Here is a 12,937-nt window from a genome sequence, read left to right on the forward strand (position 1 = left end):
TGTGTTGCTTTGTCCAGCAGTGTGCGTTGTTATTTATATGTGTCCTCAACACCATGATAGAAGACAATGAAGCCTATGATCTGCGACATATTACAGACTTGCCATGGGTATTGCTTTGCTGAAGTGAAAATTGCACCAGTTTATAGCATATATTTTTTCTTTAGAATACCAGTGGTCAGCTGATTGTATTTTGGTTTGCACTTTCCGTTATGTGATCAGAGAATGAGCAACCCAAGTGAAAAACGCAACTTCCACAACACAGCTGTGGTACAGTATTGAAAAAAATTATTTGTACAAATGGGGATTGAAGATCCTTCTGAGAGTCTAAGCCCCCATCTACAAAGATCTTCTAGATTCAATTTGCAGACAACCTAGAGAAGGAATGAGTACCACTAATTAACTGTTGTATATTCTCTATCACTACGTACAGAATGCTATACAAAATCAGACCCGACCGACTCAGATGTTAACCTGAATCAAAAAGATACAGAGATCAAAACCAAGCATGAGTTTTATGGAGAAATAATCAACCTCACTGATGCTTGCAGTGCTCAACTGGGATAACAAGCTGCCATCAGGACCCAGAGAAACACTAAATGAGCTTTGTCATGGGCTGCTGCTCGGGTTCTTGCAAACGATATCCTTTAGTGCCTCAAACATGACGTCACTGCTTGACGAGGATTTGTTTGAGGAGTTGCTTGACAATTGAGTTGCTCTTGAGTTTCTATCCGCTTGTGCAGAGAACCGTCGCGCCTGCAGTGCAAAGTCGTAGAGGCACATGAGACAATTACTTGGAGATGAATGCTCGCACAGTTATGCTCATCTAACGAACAAAACCTTCGTTCAAAAGTTCGGAATCAATGGAGAAATTGAGATGGAATTCAAGCACAAACAAGTATCAGGTAACAGAATTGGATTACATTGACTTCTTTCTGCAGCTCCTCATTACCCTTGATGATTTGGGTCTCAAGAACCAAATCTGAACAAAATAGGTCAGATCACAAGGGTTCATATCTGACAGCCTACCTCAAGAATGATGATACACGAACTTCAGTTTTGTCGTCCACAGGCCTCAGGTTGGGAACTTCTACAGCCACTTGCAAATTTTCCTCATGAGTCGATGAATGAGGTTGTTGATCGTTGATACCTTGGACATACCCAACCAGAGGCTCATGTTCATCCACAACAGGATTCTTCGCTGTCGATGCTTTGAAAATCTTCGTCATCAGGTTTGAAGCTTTGCCCTTCGGTTTTCGTTGGTTGGTCTAAAAATGTGTGTCGACCTCTGCAGACGTGGTGGAAGCATTCTGCATCTACAAGGAATATTTGCATAATGCTGTATTCTCAACAAATGCTCAGTTTAAAGAAATTGTATTCAAGAAATACGATTCCTTGGAGCAGTTTTCTCCTCACTTTTGATGATGATTGTTGCAGAGCGATGTTTCTCATTCCCAAGAAGCCAGTGATGAGCGGACTGTAGAGTATCTTGAAGCTCCTTCTGACTGCTACTGGTTCCTTCTAGCTGGGTTAGAATTTGTGTCATCTTCTGTTTTCTAAAGAAATTCTCTTCGTGTGCTTGTTCAAGATCAGCCTCCAATTGGTGGTTCAACTTCTGCAGGGACATCTCCTTCTGCTTCTGGGCATTTAGTTGGACCGTCAAAGCATTTACTAAGTCGTTTGCACTTTCGAGCGCATCCTTGAGAGAGTTTGTGAACGAAGTAGACTCTACGATCTTCTCTCTTAGGTTATGCGCCTCCTCTTGAGTTTCCGTGTGTGAACGTCGAAGCTGTTGATGAAGAAATTCACCCTCTTGAGTTTTCTCTTCCCGTTCACAATTTTCTCTTACAGTGGTGCTTGTGCAGTTCTGTAGTTCTACGGCTATGTCCATTGCCTCCTCTTTCCATATTTGGAGCTCCTCCTGCGAGGTCGTAAGTGAGGATGTCAATTTGAGCTGCAATGTTTCAAGGCTTTTAGCTTTCTCCTGCCACCCAGCGAGGTCTTCCTTCAGTGCATTGATGAAGTTTCGTAGTTTTTCTTCTTGTGACTTGTTGCTTTCAAGTTGGCTCTCCTCATAGGAAATAACTGATATTTTCTCTTGCCCTTCTTGAATATGTGGTTGAGATTCTGTCAATAGGGTTGGCATCTGAGGAAGCAGCGGACAGTGGTCATCTTTATGATTGGAAAGCTCCGCTTCGAGAGTAGTAGTACCGTCGCGAAGGTGATAAATCTCAGTACTGCTTTCTAAAATTGTAGAATCAAGCTTGTCCTTCAAGGTTTGCGTGTCCGAGGTGGCAGCAACTGCTATCTCCTCCATCTCCAACTGAGCCCTCCCTAACTGAAGTTGCACAGCTGCGCTTTTCTGAGCTCTAGATTTCAATTCCCGCAGCTCAGCTTCCAGTTCGTTTATTATTTTGCAGAGCTTTTCTTTTTGCAGCCTGTTGGCGCCAAGAATACTATCGAACTCTTCCTTCATTGACTTCGTTGCAATAGCAACGGCGGCAGCTCTGTCTTTCCATACTTGAAGCTCGGTCTGTGTTTCAACGAGAGTGGTTTGAACTTCAAATTTCGTGGACTCGCTCTCAGTAGCCTTCTCCTTCAAAGCAGAAACTGATGTCTTGAGAGAACTCAACACATCGCAAAGTTCTTTCTTGTCAAGTTTTTCGACTTCGATCGTCAGCTCGAATTCTTTCAATAGGAACAAGGTGCTCTGAGTGATAGCCGTGATTTTCTCGTCCCATTCCTGTAGTTTCGTCTGCGAGTTCTTGAACTGTGTTTGCAATGAGTCGTAATCCTGAGCTTTCTCTCGCCACGCACATAGTCCAACTTCTAACCCCTTTATACTGCTGCGTAGTTCCTCTTTCTCAAGTCTACCTTCTTCAATAATGCAATCCAGCTCATGCTTCAGAGTTTCCGAGGCTAGACTAAAAGCTGCGGATTTCTTCTTCCATTCTTGGAGTTGAGTCTGCGACTCGGCAAGCAGGGTCTCCAGTTGTAGTTGTAGCAGCTCCCCATTTCGAGCTTTTGTTTTCCACTTTTGGAGATCTAATTGACATTTGTTAAGAGAGTCAATGTCAGCTTCTTCTTCGTCAATGACGTACATTGCATCGTCTTGCAGTGATCGAATAGATTTCGTCATAGCTAGAGCTCTGCCCTTCCATTGCTGTAGCTCATTATTAGCCATTTCTAGTGATTCTTTCAGTTGTAATTGCTCTTTCTCCAGCTGTAGTTGCAGAGACTTGCCTTCTTGGGTTCGCTGCGTCCAGAGACACACCTCTTCATCCAAAGCTGCGATTAAGTCTTCGTACTCCTGGGTTTTCGCAACACCTTCTAGTGCAGTTTCAGCCTTCTCTTTCCAGACTAGTACCTCCTTTTGTAAATCCTTCACCACTTTCTCCAGATCTGCCTTGACTGATTTCCAATCGTCACTAGCGGCTTCTGTTTCCTCTCTGAATTTGGCAAGTTCTAATTGAAGCTCATTCGTGGCTTTGTCATGCGCATCACGAAGGGATGAGCACTTTTCTGCAGCAGCTGCTGCCATTGCCTTCCATTTCTGCAGCTCAGCTTGAAGCTCCGCCATCTCCAGCGAATTACTCTTTCGTTCATCGATGCCATCACTAGCCATAACTTGGTACTCATTCAATCGCCTCTCTAATTCCGCTCTTTCAAGTCTTGCATCTTCTGCAATACACGCTCCACTCTTCTTCCACGCCTCCACTTCTAAGTACACCTCCTTTACCTTCTCTTCACATTGTTTACTTAGACTCTCTTGCTGCTCCTCTGCCGACGCAACTCTCTTCTTCCAATCTTCTATCTCGTCTCGCAAGGAAATCTCTACCTCGGAAGGTCCATGCCTAAAGTCGAATGAAATACGCCTTGACGAGTGACAAGAAAAATCAAGTTCCTCTTCTTTCAAAGTTCTCCCATCTCCAGAACTATACTCTCCAATAGAGTTACTACTCATGACCTCCAATTCATCCTCGAATTTGCCTAGAGTATCGAGCAATTCCATCTTAGCAGACTTGCCCTCCTCTTCAGCTGCTTCAGCAATAGTTCTCCACTTCTCCACCTCTGTTTGCATCTCTTGCAGGGACAGCTCCATCCTTTCTCTCTCTAGTCGATACTGTTCACTGCCACTAATAGCCGTACGCTTCCACATTTCTCGATCTGATTCTAAATCTTTCATAGAGATATTGACCTCCAATGCCTTTTGCATCCACTCATTTACCTCTGCTTTGATATCTTCGTTCTCCTTATGCGCAGTCTCCAGAGATGTTTGTAACTTCAATGAACTTTCATTCGCTTCTGTTGCAACATCTTTCCATTTCTGTACTTCTTCACTCAATGACTTCACCTGATTGGAGAAGTCTTCGAGCTGTCGTCTAGCAACTATTCTTTGCCCAGCTGCCATTGCTGAGCGATCCTTCCATCCCTCCACCTCTGCTTTCAGCTTACTAATTGTTCCCTCCAGATCTTCCTTCAAAGAAGCAGTTTCCCGAGCTGCAGAAGTTGCCTTGTTTTTCCAGTCTTCAAGCTCTGCTTTTATTTCCACAGCCTCTTCTTGCAACGCCTTCACAAGACTCTCAAGACCAGTGTCGTCGTGGCTGAGATCGAAGGATTCGGACCTCGTCATTTTCGGCGCCTGTTTCCGACTCTCCAGCTGAGAGTGCAGACGCTTGAATGAAGCTCTGAACTGTCGTGTTAACTTACGCCCCTCTTCCGCCGCTTCTGTTACTTTTTCATTCCATCCCTGACACTGGGTCGACGCATCGGCATCATCGGAAGGATCCCATCCTAATGTGCATCCTTCATCTTCTCGATCGAAAGGGTTGATTGAATTAGCTGTGTAGACCCCTGGTTGATTTCCCTCAACTCCTGCTGCTCTCTTTTCAGAGACCTCTGCGTTTACAGTCTGCTCCTCTGCTTGAGGTGATGGTCCAAATTGTTGCCAAATCTTCAATTCATCCTGTAAGTTCTTAACCAAAACCTCAAACTGATCTTTCATCTGGAAGCTCTCTTCTGCAGAAGTCGCTGCCTTCTCCTTCCAAAACTCCACCTCTGCTTGGAGAGACTTCAAACAAGCTTCTAGTTCAAGTTGGACAAGCTTTGTTTCCGCAGCCTCCGCTGTTACCTGATCCTTCATCTCCAACAACTCAAATTTTGCTGCTTCAACTTCCTTCCGTAGGTCCCGGAAGGAATCATGAATGTCTGACTTAATTGACAGACCTAAATCAGCAATAAACGCTGTATCTGATTTGCATTCCAGCAGCGACTGCTCGAAGTCCAAGAAGGCTTGTTTCAAAGTGTCATTGAATGACGCCCACTCCTCAGCTCTTTGTTTCCACAGTTTAAGCTGCAAGTGTGCTTCTTGTAATGAAACAGTTGTATCAGACGCAAGCCCGGGTTTTGCATGACAGATGCGAAGATCTTTTTGAAAGTCTAAAATAGCGGCTAGCAAGTGCTTCGAGACCGCATCCTCCTGCTCCCTTCCCTCCTTGTCTGTGAGGACAGCCAACAATGCCTGCTCCTTGAACACCTCTATGAAGGACATAATCTCAGCTTTTAAAGTATCCCCTTCTCTGCGTGAGGCCGTCACCAAGTTCTTGGAGCTCCTTAGATCTGCCAGCATACTACGAAACTCTTCATGTACCTGCTTCAATAGGGACTCAAGTAGCAGATTAGTGGCATCTCCTTCTTTAGCTAGAGATGTGACAACCTTTTCGCAACCCTCTACTGAATCTTGAACAGCCCGCAGAGCCTTTTCGAGCACAGCATTTAATGATAGTGTATTCTCTGCGATTTCTTTCCATTCCTTCACTTCCTCTTGCAGTTTTTTTGTCGAGTTTTCCAGCTCAACTTTCAATTTACGATTGCTTTCTGTTAGTGAAGCAACCCTTCTTTTCCAGGCATCAAGCTCCATTTCACTAAGATTTTCAGTGTGCTCTGCTATCTCTTTCCACTCCATCACTTCTGTCTGTAACTTGCTGATTGAGCTTTCAAACTCCGCTCTCATAGCCTTGTTGCTCTTTTCCAGAGCAGTTACCTTCACCTTCCATTGTCCAAGCTCTGTTTCAATATCGTTTCTAGCAGCAACCTGATGCCAGACCCGTTCTGTTTCTGCTTCTAAGTTCGCTTTAGCTAGCTGCAAAGAAGCCTGCAGTTGAGATACTAGGTTTTGGCTCTGTTCTACTTGATTTTCTAACTGAGATACCTTCACATGGAGGATACGCTTTTCACCTTCCTTTGTTGAAACTAATTCATACGCAGCTTGCAGATCATCATGAGCCATTGTCAAAAGCGACTGCATTTTCGAGAGCCTGTTGTCCCGCTCTTCCACCGTCACTTTTAGCTCTTTCGACTTCACGGCATGAGCATCTCCTTGCTGTGAGGTAAGCATCTCAAGTCTTTCAATAACCCTCTTCTGTTTTTCAATTTCCACTGCCTTCTCATTCATATCTTGCGTAGCCAGAGAAAGCAAGCTCTTCAGTTCTTTGAGCTCTTCCTCGAGTCCTCTTTTCTGTATCTCTAACTCTTTGAAAACGCCATCGACAGTGGCATGTTCAATTTTCAGAAGTTGTAGCTGTTGAGAGACGGAACTTAGTTCCAGCACTCCTTGTTCAATATGCGTCGCCCGTTTGGCAAGCTCCTTACTTGCTTCCTGCACTTCCAACTTCAGGTCTTGAATTATCAAATCCTTCTTCTCTACTAGGTTCATCAAATCAGCGCAGCTATCTTGGTACTCCTTCAGATCAGCTGCTCCATTTTCCATCTTCCGTTCATAGCTTTCCAGACGTGCTTCACTGTTCCTCTCTAAGCACTTCAGATTTTCTTGAAGCTCTTCGATGTGAGAAGCAGCCAGCTTGGCTTCCTGGTTTGCCTTATCAATTTCTGCACAAAGACGTTTCATATCTTGCTCCCGGTCTAAATTGGTTTTCACCTCATTAGCCAACTGCTCTTTGCAAGCTTTGAATGCTTCCTCGGTTAAATTTCGCGTCTCGTTCAATCTTCTGACCTCTGATTCCAAGGCAGAAATAGCAGCGGTTTTCTCGTCCAGAGCTTGTTTTGTCAAATCTAGTATGTACTCGACCTTTTCCTTGGAACATGTGAGTTCCTGAACAACCGTCGCCTTCTCCTTGCTAGCCTTCACAGCATTGTCCAGATCACATTGAAGCTCCATCAGCTCCCTCTCTTTCCCTCTGAATTCAGATTCCAAGTGTGCAAGCCGGTCCCTCGACGCTATCTCATCTTTCTCTTTCTGTGCTAAGTAGTTTTTAGATTTTGCAATCTCACCAGCCAGTTGTTGCACGGCCCACTCAGAGGCAGCAAGCCTCTCTTCCTTGTCATGCACAATAGCTTCCGCTTCCCTCAGTCGGTGTTCAAAGCCTCGAGCTTCTTCTAAAGCACTCAGCAACTGCATAGTTTTTCTCTCTGATTCCTTTAACTTGTTGTGAACCTCGTGTAGTTTCCCATCATCGTTTTTAGAAGCTGCTTGAGCCGCTTTCAAAGTATCAATGATACTTTTGCTGCTCTCTGCTTCTTCCACCATCTTGAGAAGTCTTTCCTCCAAATCCTTGACGGTAGCCTCAAGTCTGCTTCGCTCAGCACCCAGGCTTTCGTTCTCCTTCTTCAAAAGATCCAAATCCTCTCTCGTGTCCAGACTACTCAGAAAATTAATCTTTTCGGCACTTGTCTGCCCTACCTGTTGTGTAACCTGCAGATCAAAGACCCGATCACAAGGACAACCTTGCATTAAAAAATTAATCTTTCACTTCTATGTTCCACCTTCATATTTCCAAATGTGGGCAGAGTGCAAAAGAGATAGTAGAAAGATGGCGCAGCATTACCTCCTTAAGGTCAACACAAGATGTGAAGAGACTCTCCGCTGCTCTCAACCGCGTCACATATTCAGCTTTATTTAGCTTAGAACACTTTTCAAAGCTGTTAAACTCTGTGTTTAGATAAGCTACACCTTTGGCAATCCTGTCGACAGCTCCCACAACTGCATTGAACTCTTCTAGCAATGAGGTAAATCGTCCGTCCATTGTGCCTTGTAGAATGTGCTGCTGGCGCAGATTCTCTTCTATTGAAGATATTCGAAGAGTTTGCGTAGCTGCGGCCTGTGCGCCACCTTTGCAAAGCATTGTCAGTTCACGTAGAGTCTCTTTTATTTCCTTCAGGGACGCATCCTTAACTGCAATCTCAGCAGCTAAAGATGCATCCAGTATTTGAGCCCTCTCTCTAAGCAACTGTGAGTTAAGTTTCTCTACAACAAGCTCTTCACGAGCTTTCTCGGCAAGCAACAGCTGCTTTGATAGTTGTTGCTCAGAAGTTGAGCAACGGGCCTCAAGTGTGCTGACGACTTGCTTCAACCTCTCGATTTGATCACGTAAATCATTCAAGTTTGTATCTTTCTGTGTACATCGCTCGTTAAGATGCCTAAGTTTCATTAGCAGTTCCTCTTCTTTTCTTTGATACATCTTCTCGACTTCTCTTGATTCTGCTGAAACCATTTCACGATGTTTCTCAAGCTCAAGCTTGGCTAAATCGTACTCGCTCAATTGTCGTCGCAAAGATTCACATTCGGATCGCATTGCTAGAACTACGTTCTCCTCCTCGAGAACGTTCAAGAACGATTGATTCAGACTATTTTTGGCATGCAACTCTCTTTGAGCATTTCGAAGACTCTCTTCTAGGAGAGCGATCTTCCGTTCGGCATCAGCGTTGCACTCACGCACGTCATTCAGAACCACTTGGAACGTAATCACCTCTCTCTCAAGCTTATTCGCAATCTGCTCCTTCGATGCCAAGGACGCTGCGTATTCTTCTAAGTTCCGGAGAGCTTCGGCCTTCTCTTCTAAATGTTTCTCTTCAGCTTCTGACATTGAGGCCTGCAATTGCTCCGACAAGGTTCGTGCCTGGTCCAGCTCCATCTCAATCTCTTTTATCTCGACGTCCTTCGAAAGTAAAGTAGTCTCTGTGGCATTCAACCTCATCAGCAATTCTTCTTTCTCCTCTTGTAGAGCAGAAATCAGCTCCGCATTCCTCCCTACTTCAGTTTCCATTGCCAAGATCTCCTGTTCAGAACGTTTTTCTAAAGTCTCTTGCAAAACGTCACACCTATTCTTGTAGAGTCCGAGTTCAGACTCTAGTTTCGACAGTTCTACCCGGTCTCGATAGATTTGTGACTGCTTCTCATGAAGTTGCTTCAATTGCTCGTCTCTTTCAGTAAGAGTGTCCTTCATAAACGCCAGTTCTTTCTTCGAATTCTCCCTCAGGGTTTCTAAAATAGCTTGAGCAGCCACGAAATCTGCAGAGACACTTTCTATTCCTTGTTTCGCATCAGCCAGCTGAAACTCCAAGAGCTTTCTGCAATTCTCCTCGTGAGCAAGCGACTGGTTGAGAAGTTTCACTTGAGCTCTAAGATCATGAATGACAGTATCCCGAGACAGCAAGTTCTCCGTTATCACTTCAATTTCCCTAAGCATGGCTGCTTTCTCTGATGCCCACATGTTGCGATCTTCGTGGAACTGGCCCCGCATCCGGTTGTGTGCTTCTTCAAGCGCTTGGAACTGTTCATTCTTCCATTTTATCTCTTCTTGCAAGACCTTTTCGTCCTGCTCTGTCTTCAAAAGGCTCTTCTCTCTCACCTTGTACTCATTCAGTGCACACTCAGACTTGAATCTCAAGGCACTCTCTTCACTGAGAGTTTTCTCAACTTCTTGTAAGTTGACCTTCAGAAATCCTACTTGTGCTTTCAAATCTTCAACCTGTGCCTTGGACTTGGCCAAAGGAGCTGCCAGAGATGCAGTATTCTTTAGCTCTGTTTGTACCTGATATTGAGGGCCACTGCTAGTGAGATTAAGCGAGAAAAGTACACGGCAGGGTCCTTCGACATAATATCAATGTCTAGACTTCAAGCCGAAAGTGAGCAATACCTTTTCCAGCATCAACGTTTTCGAATTAGCGTCTGCTTCAGCGACTGCAACTCGAGAGTGAAGCTGGTGAGCTTCCTTCTTTATTTTGCTGAGTTCTTGCTCGATCTCCTTGATAAAAGCCTTCTGTTCTTCACAGTTGGTTTGCGCGAATTCCAGTTTACGAACAACTTCTTCCACTTCGCTTCGTTCTTTCAACTGCTTGCCTTTCTGGGCCGCTACCAGCTTTTCATGAGCATCTCGGAGAGACTTCATCTGCCTTTCCTTCTCGCTCATCTTCTGACTTGCAAGTTGCGCAGCAAGCACATATTTCTGCTCTCTTTCTTCACCCTCAACCAGTCTCCTCTTAACTTCTTCCACCTGATTCTGTAAATTTCACAAAGAGTATGGTTAGGTACACGCTTCGTTTAGCGTACGGATCAAAGATTATTTGTTATTTTACAGAACGGGCATCGCTGAACATTACATACCTGGAAAAAATCCTTCTGCTTTTCCATCTTATCAGCTAGGCTCTCAAGAGCACGTCCCTGTTTCTCTGTGACCTCATGCTTTAATTTCAATTCTCTCTCCAAGTTTCGAGATTTCATTTGGGCATCCTCTAAGTTGGCTTGTATGTGAGCTCTTTCCACATCCCCTCTCTCCTTCTCTTTCTCTACTTCTCGGGACCTGATCTGAACTTGCTGCATGGAGCTTTTTGCATCACGAAGCTCTCTCTCAAGTTGGAGAATACGCTCATCTTTCTCCATCACGGCCAAGTTCAAGCTGTCTAGCTGAGAGTGAAGCCTTTGCACCTCAATCTGCCATTGCTGCTCCTTCTTCGCGGATTTACTGTGCCTATTCTCTTGCAGCAGCTGCTGCACCTGATGTTCCAAAGCCTGCTTTGAGCTCTCCAAATGCGTCAGCAGGTGGTCCAGGGACGCACCCTGGGTGTGCCCCAAGTGACTGTCCGATGTCACCGTCGGCGGAGTCTTCGCATCCTGGTGACGAAACAATAGCTGTGATGCTGTCATCCTCGACGGCGGCTTCTTTGTCTCCAGATCTTGTGAGTTCCAAAATGCCGCCATTTATAAGCCTCACCTTACAACATCTTCACCAGTTTTTCGATGCACTCCGCCTTAGCACATGTAACACAAGCACAAAATCATACTCTCTCCGAAAAAAGTCATGGTCGCGAAAGACAATTAGATGAACTGAATTGAAATTAATTCTTCTACTCTCGAAGTTCCTTCTAGACTATGTACATCTTTAAAGAATTCCTTAAAAAAATAAAAAACAAAAAAGATAGATGAATCGAAAAGAGTGTTCTCTGAATGTACAGTGACTTAACTTATCAACTTCATTTCAAAAATCCTGAGTCCACAGAATTTCTGCCTGATGATTTTCTGGCACATGAAGAAAGAGAAGCCACAAATAAGTTTTGCTCGTAGACCAAGAAACATAGACTACTTTGAATGCTTACATACTTTGACTTGTAACTCTCCTCAATCTCATCCTGTGACAGTCATGAAAAACTTGACCTGATGAGGGCTGCAGTCTCTGGTATCCCCTACTTCTCAAGGAGCATGTTGAAGAAGCCTCTCTGCCTTGAACCGCACTCACTATTGACTCCCACCCAGACATGGATCCTCTGACTAGGAACTCCCTCCACGTTCGTCACTTACGTTCTCTCGCAGGATGCTCCTCTAGGAATCTCTATCTCGATGTTTTGCCGCAACTACATGAGTGCCAAGGGCTCATACCCCAGAACCCCACCTACTGTCTACCGCCACCAGCGCAGCTCTGTGCCAATATCCCTAGATCTATACCCATCAACACCAGCCCTGTCCCAAGGCAATACTCCCAGGGGCGGGAACCACCGCCATTCCAGCGAGGTCAAACACACACACAACCGCTCGGGTTTATAAAAAAGGGCTCAGAGGGCTCGCATATCGATGCACCCATCCTTCGCTCCGGATCAGGGAGGCGCCAAACCCCCGATCGATCACAACACGAAACCAAGCTTTGAAAATCAAATTCTAGTCATCGAGTATGCCAGCTGCTCTCGATCAAGCTGGCCTGCTTCTGTATTTCCGTTTTGCAGGTCCCTCCAAAATCTAGCCTACCCGCCTTCACGGTCTCGACAAACGAACAACCTGGTTACACTCCGAAATCATCGGATCGCCATCCCAGCGCTCCACAATTGCGCTGAAAATAGACGGGAGTACAGCCTGGCGCTAGTTTCTCTCGGAATCAAACTGCAATGATTATCCGCAGCACCGCCAGACGGAGGTCTGCTTGTGTCGCAGCGAAATTCACCATGCATGCCAATGCTCCTACCCATGATTCTCGTTCAAGCAAGCAGCCATCGGCTGGTGGACATCGATCTCCTCCAGGCAGCAGTCTCCGGAAGACTCGATCAACTCCGAGGTGCAGGCCTTCTATTAAGCCCCATCCTTCGCTGCAGCTCGCGAATGCCACATTCTTTCAAGCTGGGCGACCAGCATGGGGTCGGATTGGGGGTTCATTCGAAGGTGCCCCGCGAATCAGCGGACGGCATCCTCCAAGGAACTAAAAATCCTCGCCGTGTTTCGAGAACGAAGCACCATGGCAGCTCTTCGGAAGTTCAAGGTTATCTGTAAAACAATCCGGATTATGCTAACCGGATAAGGTGGCCTTTGAATTTGGTCACTGTGATTATGTTTATGCTCTCTTGGTTGATCTCGTCGACGATCCTGTGCACTCTACGCGCCTTGTTACTGATTCTCTGGTGCATAGTTTACCGATGTGTGGTAACTTTTTGGGGCTCCGTGGACCTCTCAAGGTGAACTATTCTTAACTAATTTTGTGTATATGTGGGTATTTCTAGTGGGTGGCAGTTCTGCACACACTAATTTCTCAACTCTCGAGACCTAACAGCAGTGAGCTTTTGAAGTTTGAGTCTATTGAGTACACTGTTACAACAGTCCAGAGAGACTAACCACAGGATGCACTTATATCACAATTTCACTTGGAGCAATTGTAGATTCCTT

General features: G+C 45.3%; 1 protein-coding gene across 4 annotated transcripts; it reads right to left on the reverse strand.

Annotated features, from left to right (window-relative positions):
- Positions 1–236: 236 nt before the first annotated feature.
- LOC149989508 (uncharacterized) lies at positions 237–12,379 on the reverse strand. 4 transcript variants are annotated; one of them, XM_090248782.1, is made up of 6 exons: positions 11,591–12,379; positions 10,400–11,311; positions 9,933–10,295; positions 7,842–9,827; positions 1,027–7,708; positions 237–753 (listed from the first exon to the last, which is right to left on the reverse strand). In XM_090248782.1, the coding sequence occupies exons 2-5, from the start codon at positions 10,991–10,993 to the stop codon at positions 1,376–1,378; spliced, it is 9,276 nt and encodes a 3,091-aa protein (XP_090104908.1). In that variant the 5' UTR covers positions 10,994–11,311; positions 11,591–12,379; the 3' UTR covers positions 237–753; positions 1,027–1,375. The 4 variants fall into 4 exon arrangements, with proteins under 4 accessions (XP_090104908.1, XP_090104907.1, XP_090104905.1 ...); XM_090248781.1 differs by having other exon boundaries at positions 11,480–12,379; XM_090248779.1 differs by having other exon boundaries at positions 10,400–11,300; positions 11,447–12,379.
- Positions 12,380–12,937: the final 558 nt, after the last annotated feature.

The sequence above is a fragment of the Physcomitrium patens genome, chromosome 3 (assembly GCF_059467195.1).
Source record: "Physcomitrium patens ecotype Gransden chromosome 3, ASM5946719v1, whole genome shotgun sequence".
In the NCBI taxonomy this organism is placed as follows: Eukaryota; Viridiplantae; Streptophyta; class Bryopsida; order Funariales; family Funariaceae; genus Physcomitrium; species Physcomitrium patens.